We start from the raw sequence: 23460 nt of genomic DNA, 5'->3' as shown, positions 1-23460 counted from the left end.
TAAGTACTACTAAGCCAGATAATACAGGTGTGCATACACACATACACACAAAACCTTATAACACTATGATGTATTAACTCCATTTTATAGATTAAAAAAAAGATTAAGAGATTAAAAACCTTGCCTAACATTATGACACCACTAAGTGGTAAAGCTAGATTTTGATACACTATGACCCTGTTCTGTTCACTAGAGGCTAAAACATATATATTTACTATATAGTACTTAGATACTATAGATTCAATAGTTCATATAAGAACAAGATAAGCCCCGCACAGTGGTATACACCTATAATCCCAGAGACTAGAGAGGCTGAGGTAGGAGAATTCCAAGTTCAAGGTCAGCCTCAGCAACTTAGTGGGGCCCTAAGAAAGTTAACAAGACCTTTTCTCAAAAAAAGAAATGAAAGGGGTTGGGGATATAGCTCAGTGGAAAAGCACCCCTGGGTTCAATTCCCAGTATTGAAAAAAAAAAAAAAAAAAAAGAGCAGTCAGTGAGATCAATGGGTCAGAATTTAAGGAGACGGTTGGGTAAATGCCAAATAAGTCAGAAATGGGTCTGTACAGAAAATTGGATTTCAGTTTGCCTTAAGTATGGTAAAACTAATAAGGAAGAATAGACAAGGTGCTGGTGCAGGAAATTGGATACCAGATTTAGGGAACAAACAGCCTTATTTAGCTGAAGCTTCCTATAGGGGAGCAGAAAAACAGAGAAGAGAACTGACCATGAAGACTAGAATATCAATTTAGGGTTAACCTTATAAACAAGGAGATTCATTGAAATCTTCTATGAAGGTTTATAAAATGATGACAGCATTAGAATTCCCCTGAGCACACTGGAAGGAGAGAAAAAAGAACTGAAAAAGGCAGAGAAGGTGAAAGCAAGAGGAGGAAACTAAAAAGACAGTGAGAAAGTAGTATATCCCAGTGATCATAAAAAGAGAGCTTTATCTGAGAGCAGATTTCTTGGGTTCACAGAGTATTCTTTTTTTTTTTTTTTTTTTTCCCACTGCAAGATAGAACTGAGGGGCACTTAACCATTGAGCCACATTCCCCCATCCCTAGTATCTTTCATTTTGACACAGGCTCTTAACAAGTTGCTTAGGGCCTGGCTATTTTGCTGAGGCTGGCCTTGAACTTGTGATCCTCCTGCCTCAGCCTCCCAGCCACTGGGATTAATTGTGCTCCACTGCACCTGGAATTCACAGAGTAGTTCTTATCACCTACTAACTTATTAATATTGGGCATATTGATTTTCTCTATGTGCCTCAATTTTCCATCTATAAAATGGGAATAATAATAGTTCCTACTTCCTAGGATTGCTTTTGAGGATTGAGATGATACATATAAAGTGCTCACAAAGTGCCCTGTATATAGTAAGTACTCAGTAAATATTAGATTTTTTCATATCAAAAATTCAGAAGTAATATGATCCAACAAAACTGAGTAGTTATTAGAAGAAAAAAGCCAAGAACTTGGAAAAATATTGCCAGGAGATGTTTCTCTTTTATTAGGTAGTATTTTTTTTTTCCTGACATTTGATTAAATTTGTTAAAAAAAAAAAGTCACAATTTAAAACTAAATGAATGTAACTTAAGACAATCCTTGATTTACAAATATTCTGCATGTATGAGCAGTTTTTAATGGAGAGGAATCTATTTTAAAACTAATATAGCAAAAATAAAACTGCAAGAAAAACTTGGAAAAGAAAATAATGGGGTGATATTTGTTCTGTACGATTTATAGTAATTAAAATAAAATGCTAGAGCTGGGGAAGTACTTCAGTGGTATAGCATTTGCCTAGAATACATGAGGTCCTGGGTTTAATCCCCAGTACAGGAAAAAAAAAAAAAAAAGTATATTTACAGGAAGAGATAATATTCAGAATCCACAAATCCAGAAACAGACCCAAGTATATATGGAACTAATTAAATGATAAAGGGAAAATTTGGCTAACTATAGGAATAAAAGACCATTGTCTCACTTCAGTCACAAAAATTAATTCTAGGTAGATATGTAAATTTTAGAACAAAAATAAATCTCTTTAAAAGAATAAGTACTAAAAAAAAAGAAGAAATTTATAATCTTGAGGTACTAAGGTCCTTTCCTACATATAATATGAAATCTAGACTTCATAAAGTACCTAACTACTTAAAAATATAAACTTTGTTACTTTATACCATACACAAAAATTAAACTAAAGATCCACAGTTTAAACATACAACTTAAAACTGTAAATCTCTTAAAGGTACACATGGAGAGAAAGTTCACTGTCATTGGATTTCACAATGACTTATTGGACATGATACCAAAAACAGGCGACAAAAGAAAAAAGTAGATAAATTGAACCCTATTGAAAATAAGTTTTGTGCACCAAAGGATATTATGTATCTGCAGAGTGAAAAAGCAACCAATGGGATAGAAGAAAATCTTTGCAAATCACATATCAGATAAGGGATTAATATCCAATTCTTTATTCTTACATAAAGAATTCTTACAACTCATCAACAAAAACTAAATAAATAAATAAAAAATAAACAAAGGGCGGGGCACAGTAGGGTACATGCCTATAATCCCAGTGGCTTGGGAGGTGGAGGCAGGAGGATCACAAATTCAAAGTCAGCCTCAGGAAAAGCAAGCCACTAAGCAATTCAGTGAGACCTTGTCTCTAAAAAAAATAAAAGTATGGCTGGGGATGTGGCTCAGTGTTCAAGTGTCCATGAGTTCAATTTCCAATATCCCCACCAAAATAAATAAAGCACTTGAATAGACATTTCATTAAAGAAGATACACAGAAAAGCAATAAGCACAGGAAAAGATGCTCAACATTACTAATCAACTGGGAAATGCAAATCAAAACCACAATGGAATACTATTTGAAATCCATCAAGATGACTATTATTCGAAAACATCAGAAAATAAATGTGTTGTCCAAGATATGCATTGCCAGTAGGACTATAAAATAATGCCGCCACTATAGAAAACAACATAGCAGCTCCTCAAGAAGTGAAAAGTATAATTACCATATGATCCAGCAATTCCACTTCTGGTATATACCCCCAAAGAACTGAAAAAGGAACTCAAACAATATTTGTATACCCCTGTTCATAGCAGCATTATTTCAAATAGTCAAAAAGCAGAAGCAACTCATGTCCATCAACAGATGAATGACTAGATTAAAAAAATGTATATACATACCATGGAACATTATTCAGTCTTTAAAAGGAATGAAATTCTGATTATGCTGCAATATAGGTGAACCTTGAAAAATCATGCTTAACAAAACAAGCTAGTCACAAACAGGCAAATAGTGTATGATTCCTCTTACATGAGTTTGTTTTTCTTGACTTAGTAGAAAATTTTTGTTAGGGAATGATAAAAAGTTTTGGATATGGATGGTGATGATATTTGCACAACTGTGTATGAATGTATTTAATGTCACTGAACTATATACACTTAAAATGGTAACTCTTATGTGATGTATTTTGCCATAGTAAAAAATACATAAACTCATAGGAAGTAAAAACACATTCAAATTAAAAGAAAAATGACAGACGGAGAAAAATATTTGCAAGAGATAGCACTCATAAAGACATTAAGAGTCCTTCAACAATTCAACAAGATAGCAGAAAATTGGTGAGTGTACATGATAAGCCATCAGAAAAGGGAATTGTAATGTCTAATAAACACAAAAAAAGGCTCATAAGTGCTCAGGAAATATAAAGATTAGGTAGTTTTAGTTCAACTTACTGGTAAAAATATAACGAAAATAAACAATGTTGGAGGATCAGGGCTCTGTTTTCTCCCCACACATTTGTGTGAGTGTAAATACATTTAATTATTTTGACAGAAAACATGGCTGTATTTCTTACATATAAGAATCACATTCTCTCTGAACTGGTTCTTATAGAACTTTTTATTACAGAAATAATCATACAAACATGCAAGGGTATACACAGTCATGCTTACTACTCTACCATAATACCATAACTGCAAAAACTGAAAAGTAAATATTCTTCAATAGTACTATACACAAACATTAAGATATAGTCACTCAATGAACTATAGTGCAAGCATTAAAATAATGATAGATGTTTTTGTCCTATCTTGGAGAAGTGCCAACAAGATATAGTTTTTTTAAAGGCAGTTGTAATAAAAGAATATGATCATCTTTGTTAAAAATGTAATAAGTATCAATTGAAGGGCATCTAGGTTGGTTCCACAATCTGGCTATTGTGAACTGAGCAGCTATGAACATTGATGTGGCTGCATCTTTGTAGTATGCTGATTTTAAGTCCTTTGGGTATAGACCAAGGAGTGGGATAGCTGGGTTAAATGGTGGTTCCATTCCAAGCTTTCTGAGGAATCTCCACACTGCTTTCCAGATTGGCTGCACTAATTTACAACCCCACCAGTAATGTATGAGTGTACCTTTTTCCCCACATCCTCTCCAACACCTATTGTTGCTTGTACTCTTGATAATTGCCATTCTATATGGAGTGAGATGGAATCTTAGGGTAGTTTTGATTTGCATTTCTCTTATTACTAGACAAGTTGAACATTTTTTCATGTCTGTCGATTGCTTGTAGATCTTCTGTGAAGTGTCTGTTCATTTCCTTAGCCCATTTGTTGATTGGGTTATTTTTTTCTTGGTGTAGAGTTTTTTGAGTTCTTTATAGATTCTGGAGATTAGTGCTCTATCTGAAGTATGAGTGGCAAAGATTTTCTCCCACTCTGTAGGCTCTCTCTTCACATTGCTGATAGTTTCCTTTGCTGAGAGAAAGCTTTTTAGTTTGAATCTATCCCAGTTATTGATTCTTGCTTTTATTTCTTGTGCTATGGGAGTCCTGTTAAGGAAGTCTGATCCTAAACCAACGTGTTGAAGATTTGGACCTACTTTTTCTTCTATAAGATGCAGGGTCTCTGGTCTGATTCCAAGGTCCTTAATCCATTTTGAGTTGAGTTTTGTGCAGGGTGAGAGATAGGGGTTTAGTTTCATTCTGCTGCATATGGATTTCCAGTTTTCCCAGCACTATTTGTTGAAGAGGCTACCTTTTCTCCATTGCATATATTTGGCCCCTCTGTCTAGTATGAGAAAATTGTATTTATTTGGGTTTGTGTTTGTGTCCTCTATTCTGTACCATTGATCTACCTGTCTATTTTGGAAACTGTGGTATATTTATACAATGGAATATTACTCAGCCATAAAGAATAATAAATTATGGCATTTGCAGGCAAATGGAAGAAATTGGAGAATACCATGCTACGTGAGATAAGCCAATCTCAAAAAACCAAAAGAAGAATGATCTCACTGATAAGCAGATGATGACACATAATGGGGGGGGAGGGGGCAAGAATGGAGGAAGGAGGGACTGTACAGAGGGAAAAGAGGGGTGGGAGGGGTGGGGGGGAAGGGAAAAAATAACAGAATGAATCAAACGACATTACCCTACGTAAATGTATGATTACACAAATGGTATGCCTTTACTCCATGTACAGAGAAACAACATGTATCCCATTTGTTTACAATAAAAATAAATTTTAAAAAAATGTAATATGTATACCCAGAATAGAACAAACTGTTAAAAGTTGTTAACTGTGGGAAGTAGATGAGCAAAGAGGAAGTGATGATGCAGAGATTATCACTTTTTAAAAATATAAACATCCTTTAGTTTGGTGACATTATTTTACAATTAAAGGTATTTAAAATTTTTCAAGTAAAATATTTGAGATTCAAAAGTAAAAACTGAAATAACAACAAAGGACAAGAAGAACAAAGGACAAGAACAAAATTAACTTTAGGAAAGTTACTCCACAAGAAAACCTCCTAGACCTTTTAGACGGACAGATCCCTTGTCCAAAATATTTCTCCAAACTATATAAAAGTGTTTACTTTTCTTACATTTCTCTGAAATATCACAAGCATTCTTTTAAAAACTTGAGGACTAAATGGTGAAAAGGAATTCCAGTACAAGAGCCCAAAAGCAGTTTAGAGGATTAATTTTAGTCATTTAGATAAGGAACTCTGTGCTTAGGAGAATAACAATGTCAATTTCATTTTTCTTTTTCCTTTAGTATTTTAGTAAAATACAAAACCAAAAATAATTTGTAATTTTTGTGAGAATATTTATTATCCAATTTTTTTCCCCCAGTGCTGGGGGATGGAACACAGTACCTTATGCATGAGAGCAAATGCTGCATCCCTTGCCCGTCAAACCTTTTAAATAAATTAATAAAACGTTTTTTAATGATGGAGATTAGCATTACATTTGGCTATGGGAGTGAAGATGGGGTAGAAACCAGAAAAGAAGGAAAGAAGTAGGAAATTTTGGAGCATTTAACATTTAAGGGCTATCAAAATTTGAAGCTGTGGGCCTCAGGGCCAGGATAACAGAAACCAGTAAAAATGGCTAAAGACAAAAACAAATTTCATCAACTAAAAAATTACTACTTCTGTATATAAGAGTAAAACTATGGCTTCTACACAGTCTTTCAGTCTCCATCATGCAAACTGTACCAAAATTTCAAGTTCAAGTAAGACTTTGGATATGTATTCTTGCCAAAACTAAATACATTAATTTTAAAAATAATAAAAACATACAAAAACATTTTAAACAGTTTTTATTAATCTGTTTCTGGGTCACTTCTTTGGTTACCTAATAAATGCTATGAACCATTTCCCAAGAAATATGCATATTCACATTCAAAATTAAGTCTGCATACAACTTAATGATATAAAAATGTCTGGGTTAAGAGCTCCCTTTATATATGGTGGTGATTTTTCTAGCCCCCAAGGATTATAAATCCTTTAAACCAGCTGAACTCTAATTTTAATAGTACTATAAAACCTAACTTCTACTGTAATTTTCTTAGATATCTGGTATGGATTAACTGCCTGAACAGCTATGAGTCTCTAGTTAAAACTTTCCTGGAGAAAGGAACAGAAAGACTACTGACAACCAAGGGATGAATAAACGACCATAGAGCAAAAGCAAAAGGATTCAACAATCTGGAAGTGAGGAAATGCTAAGGGAGAATGTTGTTTTAAGAAACACCAAATAAGGAAACGATTTCTGATACACAATAGGCACTTTCTAAATGAATGAATGAAAAAATGAACAGAACAAATAAATGAAAAAAGGAAATAGCTGAAAAGAAGAAGAGAGTCTTATAGCCCCAGAAGTAGGGCAAAAACTTTAATATGTTATGCTAACCTAGAAACACATTTAAATATTACTCCATACAGAAAAATGCAACTGAATTTCTAAACAACCACTTAACAATTTTTTTAGAAAAGGACTCATCCATAAAATGTAACAATTGCAGTGCATATAAAATTAGAAAAAAATCAAGTTACTAAATCAAAGTCAGAAGGAAAAAAAGGAGAAAATTAACTAATTCAAAAAGGGAAAAACTAAAAACTAAAACCAAAACAAAGAAAATACTTACAAAACTAAAAACAGAAAAATTAAACTACACAATTTACTTACTTTAAAATGTACCAGACATAGAAAAAAAAGACTTTCTACCTTTTGCGTAATGCTTAAGAAAATGCCATCATCACTATATTTTAACAAAATCTCCAAGCAACCAAATATAATCTGTTAATGCTGTGTATCTTTTGCAAATGGAACATGACAAGTTCAAGGGGTTAATCATATATTCTGGGGAGACAATCAGCTGATGGTTGATTACTAATGACATACCAGGCAATGTGTCATATGTACTTAAATCAATCAGCAAATTAACTGTTATTACTAATGTTACTAGGTTATATCCTCTATAAGCCAGACACCCCCACTCAAAAAAAACGATAAAGAGTCAAAGCACTGGAGATGTAATTGCCAAAATCCCCCATAAAATGATTACAGCTTTATTTCTTGTAGCATTTGTAATAACAAAATGTGATCTATACTAAACCAAGTGGCAAAATTTAAGTTAGAATGTCATTTAATGAAATTAAATATTCATTAATAGCTCACATATAAAAACTGATGTTTGTTATTTAGAATTATGTTGCAGAGAGATTTCATTACATAAAATAAGTGAGTAAATGGTTTTGGCTAAGACTTTTAAAAAAAATATTTGCATAGTTCTATTTACTAGTTTTAATGGTATATGCCCCGTATCAAATTTAAGTTCAACATGAAATTCGTGATGTATATTAAGAACTTACCACACTGAAAATTTTACCAATCATATTTAGTTGTCGTGCTGTAACTAAACAACAAGCAAATCTTCCAAACAATGCCAAAGAAAAGAATTAGGAGATAGATCTAAAAATGTCTGCAGAGACCTCTCATCTGTCTTAAAACTAAACCCAAGCTTTCAGTCAGTATACTTTACATACATACATAAAGCACCCCGCTTCCCTCCAGCAAGGTGTTAGGTTTTTAATTGCTAGATGCTGTAAGGATCGATAATAATTTTTATTTGTAGGAGGTGTTAAGTAATTCTTCTTGTTTATATTCTTTTCTACAGCTTGTGGGCATATGTTAAGAGAGAGGGCTAAAACTAAGGGTTAACACTAATTGGGAGAGTACAATGGCACGAAGCAAATAAACAAGCTAAACATTCATCACTATGCTATGCTGCCTCTAGAAGATATCTCTTGTCATTTTATCTTAAAAAATAAAAATTCTGACAACACTAACATCAAAAACTCCCCAAACTTTAAAAGAAATAAAATCAAATGTCAATTATTTTCCTCTGTACAATATCCAAAGATGTTACAGACACCATAAATACTAAAGAAAAAATGGAGGAAAAACCAACATAAACTTATAATAGTCCTATTCCTTAAACACTGTGAACAGCTAAATGTTGCTTTCATTTTTATTCATTTCAGAAACACTGCCTTTCCATCAGTGACTGGCCCTGAACTTTCTGAAGTTTTCCCAAAAACTTCAGCATTAAAAAAAAAAAACTCATGGCTGGGGAGATAGCTCAGTCGGTAGAGTGCTTGCAAGCACAAGGCCCTGGGTTCGATCCCCAGCACCACAAAAAAAAAAAAAAAAAAAAAAAAAAAAAAAAAACTCTACTCCTCACTTTAATGATCATAATACACCCAAATGTTCTGAGAGAATGGAAATAAGGAGTCTCAACTATTTATAAGGTTTGTATCAATCCCAAGATTTGACTTATTGTTATAACTTGGTTTGAGAAGTTTTTCAAACTAGAGAAAACGTTTGGTTCAAATTTATTTTAAATGTATTGTATGAAGCCTAAGCACAGAAGTGTCATTTGAACGTGTGGAGTGAGTATGAAAAATATGAACTCATTTCTATACTTTTTTAAAGTTAATGATTCTTCCAAGAATTTTTCAGAGGGGAAAGAGCCAGTCACTGACTACATCATTCTATTACCACCACTTCATGACATACCTAAATTTAACATTTCATAAAAAGTACTTTTAATTTTTGCTAGCTGCATTGAACCATAAAATTACAAAGCTAAAAGGAATTTGAAAGTTTAATGCCCTTTCCTTCAAGCAGGATACTTATACCACCAAGATTTTTATTTATCTTATCAAGTCCAAGACACTAAATCTAAAATCTGCCTTAGAAATCTTCTTTATTACTTTTAAGTAGTGCTATGTTTACTTAAACTTCTGAAGTCAAAGACAATACAGAATTAAGAAATCTGTAGGTTCTGAAGGCAAGTGAGACTTAGGTTAAATTCTGTTTATACCAACTACTGGCACAATGGTTGGACAAATTGCTACATGAACTCAATGCTCATTTCTTATCCATAAAATTACTGAGGAAGCCGAAACTATAAGTTAAAAAGGAAGGGTCTTGCAGTGTAGTTCAGTGGTAGAGCATGTGTTTAGCATGTACCAAGAACTGGGTTCAAACCTGGCACCCCCCATAAATATTAATTTAAATATTAATTTAATATTAAATATTTAAATGATAATACACTTGTTATATGTTAACATAAAGTTCTAGTTTCCAGAAAAAAACGTTAACCAGTAGCCTTATTTTACATTTTTGCAAAACTTTTTACTGTATAGTTTTTAAAAAGACAACAGGATCCTCACATGTGCTTCTGCATTCAACATTTGCAATCCATTGTTTTAACTGAAATACTTACAGAAAGAAATTTTGGCCTGACAAACATAATGCAGTTGGAAAAGGCAGGGCCTTGACAACCCTTCAGAAGCTCTTAGGGACCAAGAGGAATTCTTTAGATCATACACTACAATTGCTGATCTAAGGGAACTCTAATCTGTGCACAACTCAGGTCAGCAGAATGATAAACTTCACTGGATTTAGTCAACAGATAATAGAACTCAAGGCAATTCTAAAATTGAGGTGAAAAAATCTTGAAGGAAAGAAGTCAATAAGGGAGTAAACCCCCAAATCTGATTGCATGTGCAGTGGAGACTAGTGGATATTTAAGTGCACTGCTGGCATCATTAAGAATGGGATGGAATTTTAAAGCAGCTAAAATAAGTGTTTGCTGAATCAAAAGAACAAAAACAAAAATTCTTCAGAGGAATCCAACAGAATGAGTCATATGCATGAAAATTTATGCTGATGTAATTCTCATAGGAACACAACAGAAATTTTATCAATGAAAATTTATGCTTCCATAATGAAATATAGATTATACTTGTTCTTTACATTTCATTCATAATGTAAGCATAAAATTTAAAAATTACTAGATACACAACCAAACACAAAAAGTCAAGCAAATAAAAAAACTGAAAAATGTGACTTACTTTGAAGGAAGAATAAAAAGTCAACAGAAACCAATTCCAAGATGATCTAGGTAATACAACTGGCTTTAGACTAGCCATAATAAATACATTAAAGGACTGAAGAATACTTCAAAACAAACTTGAATTGAAATAAGTAATCTTAAGAGAAGCAAATTATAAGAACCAAATGGAAATTATAGACCTAAAAGGCACAATAACCAAATTGAAAAATATACCACACAGGGACTTAACAGCAAGTTGAAGGTAGCAGAAGAAAGAGTAAATAAACTCAAAATCATAAGAAATTATCCAACCTAAAAAAGAGAGACAAAAAGACTGAGGTTAGCAGAACGGTAGAGACTACCTTTGGGGCAGTACTGAGGCCAAACATAAGTACAACTCAAGATGCAGAAAAAGAATAGAGGATGGGGCAAAAAAATAAACATTTGAATAAATAATTGCCTTAATATCTCCAATGTCATGAAACACACCCAAAGAAATCTTATCCAATATTAACCCCAAGCAGGAAAAACATGAAGAAAACACACCTACATATATCACTGTCAGAGAACATAAAGTTCTAATGATAAACTAATGAGAAAACCTGTAGAAGAAAACATAAGAGTAACTTTACAACCTGGCAAAACTACTATCTGATATATTCCATGCTTTTATAGTTCTGTCAAAATGAATTCTATTGCATGTGTAACTAAAAAGAACCAATTTAAAGAAAAAAAGTGAGAAAAAATTAAAAGTATAATATAAAAAAAGAACTGCCACTCAGTAAAAACACAGCTTAATTTTTAAATGAACAAAGAATTTGAACAGACATCTCACAAAGGAAGGTATATAACTGCTACTAAGCACATGAAGTATCAATATTCATCACAGAAAAATTAAAACCAATGAAAAATACAAATAAAATCACAAACTACTTATCAAGTAGGATGATCAAAATGTACAGAGCGAAAACAATGGTTGATGAGAAGGTAGAGCAACCTAAACTTTCGCGTATGACTCTTGGGTGAATAAATAGCACAAAAGCCTTTAGTGTTTTGTTTTGTTTTGTTTTGTTTTTACGGTACTGGGGATTGAACTCAGGGCCTTGTGTTTGCGAGGCAAGCACTCTACCAGCTGAGCTATCTCCCCAGCCCCTTTAGTGGTTTTTTATAAAGTATACACCAATCTTATGGCCCATTAATTCCACTTCTAAGTATTTACCCAAAAGAAACAAAAATGTAAATACACAAAAGACCTCCCATAAGAATTTTCTACTTTATTTATAACACTGTCAATAAGTAAAACAAAGGGCAGTAGATTCCTACAAAAGACTACTACATGGCAGTAAAATAAAATTAAATACTGATACATGGGACAATCTACATAAATCTCAAAACATTATGATGAGTAAAAGAAGCTAGGTACAAAAGCATATACTGCATGATAACCAAACATAGTAGGCCCTCCACAAGTACAGGTTCTGCATCTATAGATTCAACCAACTTTGGATCAAAAATATTTGAAAAAATTCATCTTTATTGAATGTGTACAGACATTTTCTTGGTCATTACTCCCTAAACAATACAGTGTAACAATTACTTACATTGTATCAGGTACTATATATTAAGTAATCTAGATATGATATAAAGTATATAGGAGAATGTTCATAGATTCTTGCAAATACTATACCATTTTACGTAAGAGACTTGGTCATCAGATTTTGGTATTGAAGAGGGTCATGAAATTGATCCCCCACAAAAACAGGACAACTGTATATGAAACTAGCACAAAGAAAAGTGATCTATGGTGCATATAAAATAAAATAAACAGTAGATGCCTGGGGACATGGGGATTAATTAGAAAGGGTCACTAGAGATCTTTCAAGAGTGACAAAATGTCCTTTATCTTGGTAGGAGTGTGAATACATCAGTACAAGTATTTGTTAAAACTAAGCAATTACATTTTGTTTATTACAATTGTAGGTAAGTTCTGTTTTTAAGAACTCTTTAAAAACCTTGTAGGAGTAAGGAATTGAGCAGAGGTACTACAGAATAAGAAATGGCAGAATATTATTGAAACTGAGTGATGGGACTTATGGGGTTCATAACACTATTTTGTAAACTTTATATATTATTTGAAATTTTCCATAAAGTTTTTAAAACTTTTTAATTCCTCCTCAGTGGGAAGAGGATTAGTAATTGCTGTTCTTCACATAAATTAAAGTCTCTTATTAAGGCCTTATCTAAACTATCTTTTCCAAGACAAATAATCCCTGCCATTTATGCTTTCTTTAATCTTATCTGTAATAGTTTCTATAGCTCACTTTGAAATGGCTTGTGATTTCCATGTATATCTATGTACTATCCAGTAGGAAGAAACCAGCTGCAACTAGTAACACTTCTTAAGTCTCTATGTGCTTAGTACTATGCTACCTACTGTAAATACATTAACAATTTAAATTCCAAATTGAATTTAGAATCTAGTATTTTAATCTGATCTATTTACTTCTTTATTACTTCTCTCCTTGACTAGAATTTACCTTTAACAACAGCATGGACCTGTTCACTCCTTCTCCCATCTGGCACATAGCAGTACAGTAAGTGCACATAAATCAAAGAATTAAAGAAGATAATATTAGAGCTCATAAGTACCTGGTTCAACTCTCTTTCTGATAATGCAAATCAAAAATAAGCTATATCCAGCTTATTCTGCCTTTAATTTTATTAGAATATATCGTTATGTATTTATTTCAACTGGAATAGAGTAAATCAGTTTGAGAGTTTCACATTTTCTCTTTATTAAAAAATTTAAACAAAAAAACACAATATAGTAAATCAATTTACATAATCAAAAAAATCTTTAAATGATGTGTGATTTCTATAGGTAGTGTTACTTTTTCTGCTCATATTCATATGGATAAAGAAAACACCCCAATGTGGTTTTTTTTTTTTTTTTGCTTAATAGCCTCAAGTTCTGTATCACAAGCTAAAAACCCCTACAAATAATGAGAATTGAGTTCTTTACATAGTGTAAATTGCAGTTAAACTATTACTGAGTTAATAAATAACAAAAAGAATGACTGATTTTACTTCAAATGAATTTAACATATTAAACACCTACATAAGTTAAGATCAAATTGTTAGATTTCTTCAGTAAATCCAACAAAAAACTAGGCTTGTTCTCAGGATACATTTTTAAAAATATTTTTTAGACATTGATAGACCTTTATCTCATTCATTTTTATATGTGGTGTTGAGAATTAAACCCAGCGCCTCACACATGCTAGACAAGTGCTCTACCACTGAGCCACAACCCCAGCCCCCAGAATACATTCTTTAGGAAACATTTGAGTGTGGTTTGTGAGTAAAACTATCAGTACTTTTGATTAGAATTAGAGTTCTACTTCGATATTGAATAATTTTTTCATTCTTTCGTAAAATTCTAAAAAACAATTAAAATAGGTAAGGAGGTGGTTATTGTTAGTGGTATCAAAATACAAAAATTTGGTAAAATTTCTGTTAACTAACAGTATATTATAAAACCAAAATTTTTCCTCATTAATTGGGAGGAAACTATGAGTGTTTCCTCGTAAAACACTCTACACAAGAAGTTGGTAAGTGCAATTTTTCTGTGACCAACTAAAAAACTTTGAAAAAAGAATTTCTAACATTCCAAGGGATAAGGCAAGTGAAAAGTCTCTGATGAAACAAATAAAATCACTCACAAAGAATGACATCATATTATATAAAGCTTTATTATTTAAAAATCACTTCATAAATGTCATATCATTTGCCACAAATTCTACAGATATCTATAGATTATACGTAACTTTAAAATCAAATGTTTAATTCAAATGTGCCAAGTACAACTGAGAACTTAAAAACAGAGGTTTCAGAGTAAATACTAATTCAATGACATCAGCAAATAAATCTGACCTTTTCAAGTGGCCTTCCCAAAGAGTTTCCAATCAGTTTCCAGTCATTCAAGACTTCTTCAACTTTAGAAATAAACCTAAGACAGAGGAAAAAAAGGGTTTCTCTAAATATGTAACTGCACATTTTTTTCCTATTATACAATTTTTTTAAAAGATAATTTCTATATTTTAACATTTTGATTATAAAAGGCTTATAAGTTTAATAGCCTGATTTATGAATACAGAATAAAAGCAGAAATAATCTTGTTTAGCTCAAGTTTTATAGAGCTTCAAAGTCTTAACATTTTTTCAGTTCTACTCTACGAACAAGAGCATAAAAGCCAAAAACCCAATTTCCTATTTTGTGATGATCCTCATAACAATTATTTCCATATGAAAAACTAAAGGATTTAATATTCAACTTCAGAATATTTTAATATTTAACTAGGGAAGTGATCATTTTTCCATTCAAAACACTGTTTTCTCACCCCACCCTCCAAAATTCAAATTGCTTTTTCTAACTACCTTCAAGATATTAATTTCAAATTCAACAAGTCCAAAACTGCTCTGTCACTCTGACACTTCTTTATCTTCATTCTTTTAGGCAAAAAACTGCAGTTCCATGTTTGATTCTCTCCACTCTCATACATATCAAATTCATTCATCTAAATCTCCTTTGAAATATCTTATAATTCTCCTTTCTAATTCTCCCTTAAAATCAAATCACCACCCTAACAATGAATCAAGGCAAGATGCTCGCTTTCATTTTGCCTCACCTGGCCACTCTAAAATCAAGAGTCTCGCATTACTTTTTTAAGCATTGGTTCTTTTCTAAGTGTGGTCTCCTCATCAGCAGGATCTGCCTTACCTGGGATCAAGTTATAAAAGCAAATTTTAGGGTTCCACCTCAGACCTACAGAATCAGGGATTCTGAAGTAGATCCAAGCAATCTATGATTCTAATGCACACTAAAGATTGAGAATCACTGGTCGAAAGTATAGAACCTAGATTCCTTCACTTAGCTCTGGAGGTTATCTACAACCTGGGCTCTCTCACCTTCCATATTAATCAATTGTTTCCTGTCAATAGGAGATACTTCTTCATGAAGTCAGAAAGGTTCATTCTCACCTGTTTGTCCTAGTCAGATGTCTATCCCTTCTCATGTCAAACCAACCCACTCCCTATCTGTCTTGTCTATTTTGAGTCAGGGTCTGCTATGTTGCCCAGCTGGTCTTAATCTCCTGAGTTTCCCAATTAGCTGGGAATATAAGCACCAGCACCCAGGTTCTACTTCCTATTTTCAAATCGGTTAATTTCCTATCTTTTCTACAAATATATCTCCAGCAATGTTGTAGTTCAAAACAATATCATCCCTATTTAAACTACTATTTTTATAGTTCAGTGCCAATTGGATTACATTTTAACTATTTGCAACTATTTTGGGTTTTTTGTTTTTAAACATAAGGATGAAGTGGGGAGGGGGTGGTTCCCTTTGTTGCCACTCAGGACTCTGGAAACACTACCAGCTCAGTATAGTTTTGTCAGTGTGGTTGTCTTACTGACTGAGAGGCAGGGGAACACTACAAGTCAAATCATTATTCCAGCAGGAACTTCTTTATATTTTCCTTTGCCATCTAATTACATATTCACAAATTTTACCTCCCAATCAGAAAGTATGTAGATTTCAACAATCTAAATACTGACCTCAACACTGACAAAACTGAAGGGTTTCTGTGACACCGAACAAAACCTCAAACTAAGCTATCACTCCCCCACAAACCTGGTTTTCCACTAATTTCAGTGGTACAACAGTTCCACTCACACAGCTGTTCCTCTGAGTTTGACAGGCACAGGAAGCCTGGGCACATTACCCACTAAAATGTTACAACCCAAATCAAAACGTTCCAAAGCCATATGCAGACTCTGTAAAAAGGTTATTCTAAAAGACAGGATGGAGATGGTGGGAGCGTAGCAGATGGACAACCATCAAACACTTGAGAAAGGCCTCATCCTGAAAATGGTATACCAATATCCACAGGAAGAAAAAAAGCAGCTGCGAAGTATATTGCTTATGATTAAATGAATTAAACAGAAATGAAAATAGGAATGGTAGTGGTAGTCTCGGAAATGATTTTTGCGTGTGGACAAATGTGTAGTAAAAGTGGTATAAAAGTAAACAAAACTTTTTCTAAAAGCCTGTCAAGTCAGGGTTCGGCCGACGGGGGCGGGCCGGGACTTGCCAGACTCGGGACGCGGAAAAGGTCTGTAGCTAACCAAAGAAGGGATGAGGCAACGACTTCGAGCCCACGGCTTTTACTTTTCTCACAGAAGCGACGTCACACGTATTATGTTTGGGGTAGGAAAGTGACGGGGGCAGGCCGGGGCCCAGGGTACTGGTGACCGGAGATGCGACTCACCTTTCCCATTCCGAGGCAGTGGTGAAGTCTGTGATTTCAAATACTTCGGACTCGGGCTGCGGGAAGGGGAAGAAAAGAAAGATACTGAGCTCCAGAGCGATGACGTGGAGACGCGAACTTAGTGACAGGATAGGTAGGAAAGAGAGAACTCACCTCACTGTCAGCCGCCATCTTGAGGCGCGCCGGGTCGGTCGCTGGGACTGCCGGGAAGAAGAGCGCAAGAGCGAGAGGCGGGGGGCGGTGAGCGACAGTGGGCGGAGCATCGTCTAGACCACGCCCCTGAGGCTCGGCCTTCTGCTGGTGAGTCCTCAGGCTGGAGAATGCTCTTTGTTCCCAGGGGAAGGAAGGCTTTAGCATTCTCTTCCTGTCTTGATGGGTTAATGATATTTGAAAATTTCTTGTACAGTAAGTGATTACAGGAAAGTACCAGAAGAAAGGTAGGGCAAGGTCCTAGATTCATGTGGATAAGATTGTCTTAAAAAACCGAAAGCACATTGGGATTATTTTCATTTAGACTGTTTTTTGATTGCCAGGCACTGAAGTAGGTGATAAAATCCCACCAATTTCTGTCACCACACCCCCTAAAGAACTTATCCAGTTTGGTTAAGTGATGAAAAATCATCTGGTTTGAGGAAAGAACAACATGCCGTTCAATGAATGCTTCATTTTAAGCCATTGAGGAACAGAAGGAATGCCAGCTATAAGAATTCTATCTCATACATACTGAAATATTGCAGGTGAAATGATACCTTGTCTGAGATTTGCTTCAAAGTAATGGAAAGGGGAAATGAGTGGGGATGGGCGTGAAAAGATGTGAGTCAAAAATTGTTTAAGTCAGTAATATGTACGTGGGTGTTTATTGTATTATTTTCTATACTTTGTTTTAGGTTTGAAGCTTTTCATAATTAAATTTTTTACAATTTAATCTTATTTAATGAAATTTGCAACCCACAGAAAATCTGGAGGTGGTTGACTAGGAAATACATCTTCAGTCATAAAAGACTTAAAGTTAGGGACATAAAAGATGTGGTGGTATAGACAGAGTAGATGAGAAAACTAAAGGTCAGAAGAATTTTGACAACAATTATTGCCAGTGCCAAATCTTGCACTCCTGTCTCTTGGTGCTCCTTCTAGTTTCTGTCCAGTACAAAAGTGAGGGACTGAATTACTACTGCAGTAATCTGTCCCAAGAGGTTTCAGTTTGCACTTTTATTCATTTACAAGCATTTATTAAACTATTACAAGTCAGTCTCTATGCTAGCTTCCAGGAATGTGAAGATATATTGTGACTACAACCTCTGGCTTCTAGGAACTCAGGGCCTATTAGGAAAGCTGGAAATTTGCTGCATGAACAGGAAGAGGTACAATCTGTATCAGTATCACTATCAGCAACATAAAGGTCAAGGTAATCTTGACAAGGAGCATCTTGGAGGAGAGCTGAAGGATAGAAAGGAGGCAGCCAGGTTAGGGGTGGGAAAGGCTTTGAGCATGTCTAGAGATTGGAAGGTAGGAAAATCTGCTCTGTCGAACTGAACAAGGGTCTTGTACCTAGAGCACAACCTCTGTGATGAAGTTGGAGAGAGAGGAATGGGCCAGAACAAATAGGGGCTTCTAGAACAGGGTTGAATTTTATTTGAAGTACAATGAAGGTCTAGAATATTTTAAGTAAGAGTGCAATGTGATCCAAATTACATTTTGCAAAAGTCTGGATACCTTGTGAATAATAGATGGGAAAGGGGCAAAAGAAGAAGTAGAAATAGCAGGAGAAAAAGAATTCAAGAGAGATGGTGCTTAGGCTTTGAGGAGGGTGATGAGGTAAGGTAGGAGTTTTGGAGATAGGATTAACAGGCCTTGCTGATGGATTGAATTCAGGAATGAGGGAAATGTAGGAATCAATAATTTTCAAATTTCTAGCCTAAGCAACCATATGAGGGAAGGTTGTAAGGAGCATGGAAAAAAAAAAAAAAGAGTGCAGTCTGGCAGATGTTAAGTTTGACAAGCTTGTAAGATACTCCAGGGCAGTTATGGAGAATCAGGTAAGGAATAGGACTCAGGCAAGACCTGGGGTGAAGGTATAAATTCATGAGCATTGGTATTTTCAATCACAAAAACAGGAGAGGTGATTTAAGAAAAGAATATAGAAAGTGAAGAAAAGATCCTTCACATTAAGCCCCGAAGAATTTTATATTTAGAGAATGGATAGCACCCAGCAAAAGATAAAGGAAATCAGAAAACTTGGAATGGAACCACCATTTGACCCAGCTATCCCACTCCTCAGTTTATAACCAAAGAACTTAAAATCAGCATACTGCAGTGATGCAGCCACATCAATGTTTATAGCAGCTCAATTCACAGTAACTCAACTATGGAACCAACCTAGATACCTTCAACAGATGAATGGATAAAGAAACTTTGGTATATATACACAACAGAATATTTCTCAGCCTTAAAGAAGAATAAAATTATGGTATTTGCAGGTCAATGGATGGAGCTGGAGAATATCATACTAAGCAAAATAATTCAATCCCAAAAAACCAAAGGCCAAATGTTTTCTCTGATAAGCAGATGCTGACCCATAATGATGTGGGGGTGGGGGTCTAGGGAAGAATGAAAGAATTTTGGATTGGGTAGAGGGGAGTGAGGGAAGGGGAGGGGTGTGGAGGTGACATGGGGGAATGAGATGGACATTTTTACCCTATGTACATGTATGACTACCCTACTAGTGTGACTCACCATGTACAGCCAGAGGAATGAGAAGTTTTGCTCCATTTGTGTACAATGTGTCAAAATACATTCTGCTATCATGTATAACTAGCACAAAATTTTTTAAAAGATAAAGGAAGGGAATGGCAAAAGAAATAGGAGAAGAACAAAGATGGCATAGAACCTGAGAGAGGAGACCATTCGTAAATGGTAAATAGGGACTGCTGCTGAAAAAGCAAGTGAGAGGAATGTAAAGTCACAGATGATTGGTTGGTTCTTGGCTTTTTGTTCGTTCACTTTTCAGGCAGAGAACAATATACATGTTTGTATGCTGATTGAAATGGTCCAGTACAGAGATTGATGTTGAAGGAGAGATGGGAGGGTTGAAGGAGACTGTTCTTAATAAAGTGAGAGGGAAGGAAGTCCACAGAAATGGTGATCACAGAACTCCAGGAAACACTACTCCCATGTGTCCTGAAATCTGACTATAGGCGCCCCCTACAGAGACCACCTTGTGAATAGCACCTCCTGGAGTTGTGCAGCAAGGGAACAGGAGGAATTCAGAGCATGTGCAATAGGAGGAAATGAAGTATATGTAGTAAGGTTGACTCTTTTGGAGAAGAGCAAGGAGGAGAAAAAAACCTGGATACAAACAGGGAGATTCCTATGTATAAAAGGAAGAGTTACTAGTTCACTTTTTAAGATTCTCACCAAATGAAATAAATTCATGGCTTTTAGGATCAAACAGTTCTGGGTTCAGACATTTATTAACTGTATGACTTTGGGTAAATTACTTAACTCCTGAATCTGATTCTCATTAGAATGAGCTTTGTACCACCTATACTAGATAGCAGACATTAAGTTCTATGTTCATATGTTCAACAGCACAATGTCTTGGCATTGAATAGATGATCAGTTATAGTAGTAGCATTATGATGACTGAACCATGAAAAACAAAGTGTTGCTCACTTGCAAGACATGACTTTTCTCCCTCCTTTAAGTACATACCAAAATCAAAAACTTAAAAAAAAAATCACGAAGATTTTGCTGCATAAAGTTAAATTTTAGAAACTTTAGGAAGCAGCTCTACCAGGTTGCTAGGTGAAATTTTCTTCCAGGATATTTTTGGCTTCTCATCTTCTCCCTGGAGAAATTTTTAAAATAAGTTATTTGTTAAATCGAAGTGTGAAGCCAGGATGCTAATGATGTAAAATACCCAGGGGAGACACACTTTTATTAGATTTCCACTGGTTCACAAAGCAGAAAGGATTCTGTTTCTTCAGTATTAAGAGCTATTTTGCTCCATATCCAAAGGCAAGAGCTTTTCCTTGCAAGTGCATTTCCTCTCTGGTATAATTCAGTTATTTCAAGGTGTTACCAATAATGGCCATGGGGAGATATTTTGACACATAGGCAATTTAAGAGATTAGAAGCCTGGAAAAATCACCCTCAGCTTAGTCCTCAGAGAAATGTGGGAGCGTAGCGGTTTAATTAGGTCACAGTGATAGAGCAAACATTGTTTGTGAAAGGAGCAACAGCTGTGGGACTACACCATCTTCCTCTGTCTTGATGCCCCGAGCAGAGAGAATCAGGAACTCTCTAAGATGCTGCCATGGAATAATTGCAATAGAAGGTACAGTTAGAAGAGGAAGACACTAAGAAAACAAGAAACTTTGAAGAGAAATTCTCTAAATAAAAATTATTAGCGTATTTTCATTCAGTCAGTCATATTTATCAAGAGTCGACTGTCATGGCACTGTGGTCAATCCTATGGAGGGATTCAAAGAATAATAATCCCTGCCTGCTGGGGTTTCACAGTCTGAGGACTGAGAGATAAGACGTAAGTAAGTATAATATGGTTTAGAAAGGGATGAGTGATGGTTATCCAATTTCTTAAAGCTCTTTATAAAAATCAATGGTAGAAAAATATTCTAGTGACTTTTCAGAATATACACGTAATATCTTACATTCTAAAAATTAAGTCCTCTATTTCTCAAATCAGAAAGCAGCCACTCAGGTAAGGGATCTCCAGAGAATTCCAAGAAAAATAATTCTGTCTACATACACTTACTATTCATCCAGTCATTCAGTAAACATTTGTTAAAAGCAGCTGCTATGTGCCAGCACCTTTCCAGAAACTGGGAAACAAAATTTAAAAAAAAAAAAAGTTCCTGCCTTCAGGAAATTTAAAATATAAAGTGATTGAATTCTTCTAGGTGATAATAAATCAAGAACAACCAGTTCCAGTCTTTATATCTGTAACTTGTCTGGCAGATTCACACAGGACAATGCTTGCTGACAGGTTGATTTAGTTTGCACAAGTTTTGTGTTTCTGTTTTTTAGATATTTTCATGAATCTTGAACCCAGAGATGGGAAATAAAATAACTGGAAAAAAAAAAAGTCTTAAGAACTGAGTACAAGTTTACAGAACATGGATTTTCTACTAAGCATTATGTTTGTGCACATATCTGTGTACAACTAGTGACTATTTTACATATGTGCATTCTTATTTAATCTCCAATCTTTCCTTGCTTGAGATGGTGAAGTATTCCCATTACAGATGGTTAATAAATGCAAAATCTTAGATCTAATCCTGGTCTTCTTTTGTGTCACACTGTTCTGAGTACCACCAACTACTTTCACAGCAATAACATCTCCCAGGGCGTGATGATCTTTTCCTTTGGATATTTTGAACATTCACTTTAGTCTAATATTCAAGAATTTCCATCTCTACAGCTTCTGCTATGTTTCTACGGTTAATCTTGTATCTTCCATTTATGTCTGTTCTTTGGAGATATTTATTATTGTATATCCCCAAAGATAGACCCTGGGAATCTGTGTTTTAACTTAGATTATTTAAGTATTATGCAAGTATGAGGAATGTCTTCTCATTGTAAGAGGTTTAAATAATATGCATTAGATAAGTGACCTCCTTTACTGACCTTTCAATTGCAGTATCCCCAAGATACAATCACTGGACACCAGTTGTGTGAATGCTTTCAGATCTTTCCATAAGTGTTTACATGCATATCTGTAAACAGAGAAATATTTTTAATCTCATTTTTAATCAATGTATCTACACAAATAAGATGGTATGTCACTCAATTCTCACAAGAACCCTATGAGATGGATACTGTTATCATACATCCCTAATTTACAGATGAGGAAACTGATGCAGAAGGAAGATAGCTTGTCAACTCACACAGCTGTTCAGTGGTAGGGCTGACTCCTGGGCATATTCTCCAAACCTCCTCATCATATCAGTATCACACTACATACATTACTTAGCAACTCACTTTTTTACTTAAATATATAAGTTGGAACCCATATATTTAAAAAATCTCTTTCTTCCTTTTTTATATTGCTGCATGGCATTCCAAAATTCAAAGTATGGATCTATTATTTTTTAACAGGTTCCTATGACTTGACACATAGACCATTTACTATTTATTGCTTCTACTAACAGTATTAGCTAGATGATGGGTGAATGGGACTTTATTATACTATATTGTTCACTTACCATTTTTATAATTTTCTCCATAGTAAAAGTTTTTTTAACCTACTAGTGTAAAATTTCGTTCTGCTGACACCTTCATGATCATGTATTAGAATAACTTGAGGATAACACTGAAATGGAAATGCTGGGTTAAAGAGTATGTGCATTTTTAAATGTAGCAGATACCAACAGATTGTAATATACAAAATGTGCTTTACTAATTTAC

At 34.5% G+C, this 23460-nt stretch overlaps 1 protein-coding gene across 2 annotated transcripts in view; it reads right to left on the bottom strand.

The window, feature by feature from the left end:
• The window catches only part of Rab3gap1 (RAB3 GTPase activating protein catalytic subunit 1), a 93659-nt gene extending 76428 nt beyond the window's left edge, over positions 1 to 17231 (bottom strand). For both annotated transcript variants that reach the window (XM_047545086.1, XM_047545087.1), the window contains exons 1-3: positions 17188 to 17231; positions 17035 to 17090; positions 14640 to 14715 (exon numbers count right to left, since the gene is read on the bottom strand). In XM_047545086.1, coding sequence (XP_047401042.1) covers positions 14640 to 14715; positions 17035 to 17090; positions 17188 to 17205 — 150 coding nt within the window. In that variant the 5' untranslated portion in view covers positions 17206 to 17231. The remainder of the gene's footprint in view (positions 1 to 14639; positions 14716 to 17034; positions 17091 to 17187) is intronic.
• Positions 17232 to 23460: the final 6229 nt, after the last annotated feature.

Source organism: Sciurus carolinensis, chromosome 3 (assembly GCF_902686445.1).
Source record: "Sciurus carolinensis chromosome 3, mSciCar1.2, whole genome shotgun sequence".
Classification (NCBI taxonomy): domain Eukaryota; kingdom Metazoa; phylum Chordata; class Mammalia; order Rodentia; family Sciuridae; genus Sciurus; species Sciurus carolinensis.
The sequence above is the reverse complement of the archived record's forward strand: the minus strand, read 5'-3'. Positions and strand labels throughout refer to the sequence as shown.